At 25.5% G+C, this 5,352-nt stretch overlaps 2 protein-coding genes across 3 annotated transcripts; both read right to left on the reverse strand.

The window, feature by feature from the left end:
- Positions 1-177: 177 nt before the first annotated feature.
- LOC110632679 (40S ribosomal protein S17-4) lies at positions 178-937 on the reverse strand. Its single transcript, XM_021780988.2, has one exon. The coding sequence runs from the start codon at positions 811-813 to the stop codon at positions 376-378; it is 438 nt and encodes a 145-aa protein (XP_021636680.1). The 5' UTR covers positions 814-937; the 3' UTR covers positions 178-375.
- Positions 938-3,855: 2,918 nt separating this feature from the next.
- LOC110632680 (short chain aldehyde dehydrogenase 1) lies at positions 3,856-5,152 on the reverse strand. Of its 2 annotated transcripts, XM_021780991.2 has the most exons (3): positions 4,884-5,152; positions 4,557-4,789; positions 3,856-4,430 (listed from the first exon to the last, which is right to left on the reverse strand). In XM_021780991.2, the coding sequence occupies exons 1-3, from the start codon at positions 4,922-4,924 to the stop codon at positions 3,985-3,987; spliced, it is 720 nt and encodes a 239-aa protein (XP_021636683.2). In that variant the 5' UTR covers positions 4,925-5,152; the 3' UTR covers positions 3,856-3,984. The 2 variants fall into 2 exon arrangements, with proteins under 2 accessions (XP_021636683.2, XP_021636681.2); XM_021780989.2 differs by having other exon boundaries at positions 3,856-4,789; positions 4,884-5,139.
- Positions 5,153-5,352: the final 200 nt, after the last annotated feature.

Genomic DNA, 5,352 nt, shown 5'->3' on the forward strand with positions numbered 1-5,352 from the left:
GACCCAAGAATCTATATGCATTCCCACAACTAAAACGTAAACATACATTGAGATACCAAACCAAATCCAAAACATATTTATCTTCGCTGAACTATGTAAAGCAATGAATCAAGAGTTTAGTTGTAGGAAACATCCATTTCAATCAGAATTATCAGATCCCATTAAACAAGAAAACCATAGTCACCAAAAAATTCTCAAAATTGACATTACTCGTTAAAAATAATCCAAGTTACTCCAAAAAAACAAAGCATTTAGGCCATAGTTAATCATAAATTGCACAGCACCAAAATTTTCCAACATGCTTAAACTAAAACCAAAGCCTCCATAGCTGCAGCAAAACGGTATAAAAGGAAACAGAAGTAAGACTTTCAACATTTAAAACCTCCCCCCTGGTCTACCACCAGCGCCACCTCTACCAAATCCGAACTGGGTCACGGGAACAGCAACCGGGTCGACCTGAACAATCCCAGGAATATCACCCATACCCAGAGCAGAAAGCATGTCAATAGTCTCCTTATCGACCTCAATCTGATCAGTCTTGATGGCGGAGACCTCAGGAACAAAGTCCATGCGGCGCTCGCGCTCTTCCTCCTGAAGCTTAAGCGAGATCCCGCGAACGGGTCCCTTCTGGATCCGCTTCATGAGATGGGTAGAAAACCCAGCAATCTTGTTGCGGAGGCGCTTTGAAGGGATGATAGCGACCTCCTCAAGAATCTTCTTGTTGGTGTGGAAGTCGAGGGTCATGCGAGAGTAGTAGCGCTCTATCACTTGGCGTGAGGATTTCTTCACAGTCTTGGTACGGACGCGTCCCATTTTTTGTGGTGGCTCCTTCCAATTACAGAGGCTCTCTGCGCAGGGTGGGTGGGTGCAGCGGCCGCAGAGAAGGAATAGGGTATAAGGTTTTGTTAGTATATATGACTAATGGGCAAAAAAGTTATGTCTGTGTAAAGAATGTGGAACATTGTTATTATTTAATTTTTTTAATTATTTATAGGAATAATAATTATATTTTTTATTATTTAATTTAATTTTAAAATTTATACAAATTTAAAATTTTTATCATTAAAAATTTAATTATTTATATAATTTTAGAGTTTATATATATTTAAAATTCTTAATTCTACGTGTATTAAAATTTTACTTAATTAAATTTTTATTATAATATAATTTAAAATAAATTTAAAATTCTTATCATTTTTTTATTAAAATTTTACTTAATTAAATTTTTATTATAATATATTTTAAAATAAAATTTTGTAGAAAAATTTTCATGATTTATATTATTTATAAAATAAAAATATTTTATTTATATGAATAATTTTTTTAATAAATTTTAGTAGATTTTATCTCTATCTTAATTATAATTATTTATAAAAAATATTTTAATACAATAATATTTAAATTTACATAAAAGAACAAGAATTTTTTTTTTAGTTAAATATATGAATATTTTTATTCATTTTTTAAAATTTTCTTTAATATAATTTCTTATAAGTTTGTTAAAAATATATTTCATTTAAAATAAATTTATATTTTTAATTATAGATGTATTAGTAAAATTCTTAATTATTGCATTAATATATAAGTTAGTACATTTATTTATTTATTTATTTATTTATATATATAAAAGAAAAATATTTAATTATAAAATGTAATATATAATAAAACTATATGAATCTAAATTTTTTAAATAATATATAATTAGTTATATAAAATAAATTATATATATGAGAGACAAAATTTAAATAAAAAATATATATTATTTAAAAAATTGAGTTTTTTATAAAATTAATATAATAAATAGGATGATTAGAATTTATAATATTCTTTTTTTATTTTAAAATGATACATTATTAAAAATTTAAAAATATTAATTTATGTGCATATAAAAAAATATAATAATTTTTAAATACTATAATTTTATCCTATCTTAGCAAATAATAAATATGTATAAAAAAAAAAATTAAGCATCATGCTTAGAATTATCATTGTTATTTTAATTTAATAAATTTATATTTAAATATAAATATAAATTAATATTTCATATAAAAATTTAAAATTGACGTTTATTTTTTTAAAAAATAATTATTAAAAATTTAATTTTAAAATACGTTATAAATTAATCTGACAAACTATTTTACTGTAATTTGAATAATTATTTATATATTTTTTTATTATAATTATTCTAATTAAAAATAATAATATATTAACATTTTTTATTCAATTAACATATATTTTTTATTTTTTATATAAAAAGAAAATTTTAATTATTAATTTATTAGTATTAATATATTTATTAATTTTATTTTAAAATTTTTCTTTATATTATAAGAAAATATGAAATTGTGTAAAATACTATATATCAAACAAAAATTAATAATATTGATATTTATTAATATGAGTGTTCATAATTAATTTTACTAAACAAAAATAAAAAATCAAATTAAAAATATAAAATATCAATATTATATGAAATTATATCAAATTAAATTTATTTTATTATTATATCTATAAATTATTAAACAGTATTGAAAAAATTTTAAACTTTTTTTGTTAATTATACGTTTTTTTATAAAAATTATAAAATGTTAAAAACTAATTAATTTTTATAAACTCAACACTTCATTATTAAAAAAATTTAACACAAAAATATATGAATTAATAAAATAATAAATAATTAAATTTATATATTTATAAAACATTCATTACAAAATTATATTAAAATAATAAAATTTTCATTATAAATTTCACTTCTATAATATTTTTTATTTTTATTGATATATTTTTATTTTTATTAACTTAATCTAAAAATTATAACATACATAATATATATGTCACATAAAATAAAAAATTATTATATTATTATAATAATAATATATTATAATAATATTATATTATGTAAAAAATAATAAAATATTTTGTATAAAAATATTAAAATTACAAATACATATAATAAGCTAGAAAATGTACACTACACGTATAAAAGAAAACTAGTTTTACATAAACAGTTAGGGTTCGGCCATGGCCATTTTGGCCCGGTTTAGAAGTTTAGGCCTTACATCACTTCACTTGGGCCTCTCCGTGAGCTTAGTGGGCTTTTTCAAGAATTTTTCATATATATGTATATATTCAATAAATTTAAAAACTTTCTTGCTATGAATTTTACATTAAATTAATAAGCAAGTGCCTAATACATAATACATAATTATTAAATTTGAATCGACCCAATTAGTTGAACTAATGAATTAGTGAATTGGCTTTCAAATTATTTTAGATTTATAATTGAATCAGATATGTAAGCAATCTAACTAATCCAATGATTAAACTGGTAAATCGATATGACCCAATTGATCAAGGTGATTCAATTATTTGATATGATATATCTTTTTTTATTTAATTTAATTTAATTTTTTATTTTTACTATAAAAAATTAAACTTAAAATCTCATAAAAAGTATTTAAAATTAAAATCAATTAAGTTAGCTTGATAACTGTGTATTTTTTATTTTAATATATTTACTTTTTTATATATACTTAATATTTAATAAATGTTAAAAAAATTTTATGCATTATATTACTTAATACTTTTATGTAAAATTTAAAAACACTATTAAATTTTATTAAATATAACTTAATAAATATTAAAGTTTTATTTTAAATAATTGAAATTTAATTAATTATATTTATTTATATTAATATGAGTTATATTTAATTAATTTATATATTTAATTAATTTTTAATAACTTATAGATTCATATATTGATACATTCACCTTATCCCTTTATTGGGTCAACCTCCGCATAGTTTAATAACACTGGCTTAATATATGTGAGCTTCCTCTATCAACACACTCAAGGAATGAAATCATGAATTTCTTTATTAAATACTACCGTGATTATCAACCATATGATTTGTTTGATACAAATTTCATTTGTAAGAAAAGCTTCCTTGTTTTTGAGACAAGGCAATCCACTAAAATCCAAGCTTAAGAAAGTAAGCTTTTCATGGCCATAGCAAAGGAGGGATTTGTAAGACTAAAACCTCCATCAACCATTAGATTGATTCCGCTCACATACTTGGATTCATCACTTCCCAAATACACAGCTGCCTCTGCTATGTCTTCCTCTTCCAACACAACATCTTTCAAGTTACCTGCAGTTGAAACGGCTTCCTGGATCTTCTCCTTCTCCATTTCCATGAGCCCCTTATATTTCTTTAGCATTGGGGTTACAATTGCAAATGGTGAGATACAATTGACTCTTATCCCATATTGGCCCAGCTCCACGCACAGGCTCTTAGCCAAACCAACTAGTGCATGTTTTGATACCGTATATGGATGCGGAGCCTTTATGCAATTCACTGAAGCAACACTTGCAGTAAAGAGAATACAGCCTCTCTTGGCAGGAATCATGACCCTGGAAGCATGTTTGGCTGCCAAGAAACCACCAAATACGTTAACATCAAAAACCCTTTTGAAATCTTCATTGTCTGTGGCTAAAATCCTGGGATCCAAATTGCCTGAGATTCCAGCGTTGCTGAACATAATATCGAGCTTACCATACTTGGAGACGGTCAAATCCACAGCGTTTTGGACATCAGAGTCACATGTTACATCACAATGGACATAGGAAACAATTTCTTCTGAGCCAATTTCTTTACAAAAAGAGTGGCCAAGCTCATCTTGGACGTCTGCGATGACTACCTTGGCTCCTTGTTTAACAAACAGCCTTGCACTGGATTTGCCAATTCCACTGGCTCCGCCTGTTATCAAAGCCACCTTACCTTGAAGCCTGCAAGATCAAGCAAAATGCCAGAATTAAATAAACAAGAATCAATTAATCATCCAAGAGAGAAGTCTTAATTTAAAAGTTATAAATTGTTTACCTCTTGGTGGTTGAGCAAGGGGCAGAACTATTTGCATTCATCTTCTTTCTCCTAAAATGCAGACTGTAGAGAAGCCGAATGCTTTTGAATTTTGCTTCTCCTAGAAATTGAAGTTTTTGAAAGCTTAGTCGACAAGTTCTGCCTTGATACAAGACTTGTAATTTGAAATCAGAATAATAGTTTTTAAAGGACTAGTAATGAAAGATATAGAGAAAGAGGGGAAGGGCTTTGATTTCTGAACAAGGGCAGGTGGGCTACTGGGGTTGGCTTGGTTGTGTAATGACAGGTGAGCGCGTTCGTGGGAAGGGATGGGTCGTTGGGGAGTAGGAATGAGCACCTGTCAATTCAGTTAGGTCGGTTTGAAAAACAGAAAAAATGAATAAAATGCACTTAATATTTTTCCAAACTAAACTGAAATAAAAAGAAAAATAAATTTAAATCGAATTAAATTAGTTTAGGTCTTGATTAT

The sequence above is a fragment of the Hevea brasiliensis genome, chromosome 5, assembly GCF_030052815.1.
Source record: "Hevea brasiliensis isolate MT/VB/25A 57/8 chromosome 5, ASM3005281v1, whole genome shotgun sequence".
Taxonomy (NCBI): domain Eukaryota; kingdom Viridiplantae; phylum Streptophyta; class Magnoliopsida; order Malpighiales; family Euphorbiaceae; genus Hevea; species Hevea brasiliensis.

What these genes read in the sequence shown, in the direction of transcription:
- LOC110632679 (XM_021780988.2), bottom strand. Translation starts at nt 813, where the DNA reads ATGGGACGCGTCCGTACCAAGACTGTGAAGAAATCCTCACGCCAAGTG.
- LOC110632680 (XM_021780989.2), bottom strand. Translation starts at nt 4,924, where the DNA reads ATGAATGCAAATAGTTCTGCCCCTTGCTCAACCACCAAGAG. An exon ending in CCTTGCTCAACCACCAAGAG is followed by an intron (nt 4,790 to 4,883) that starts GTAAACAATTTA and finishes TTGATCTTGCAG; the next exon opens with GCTTCAAGGTAAGGTGGCTT.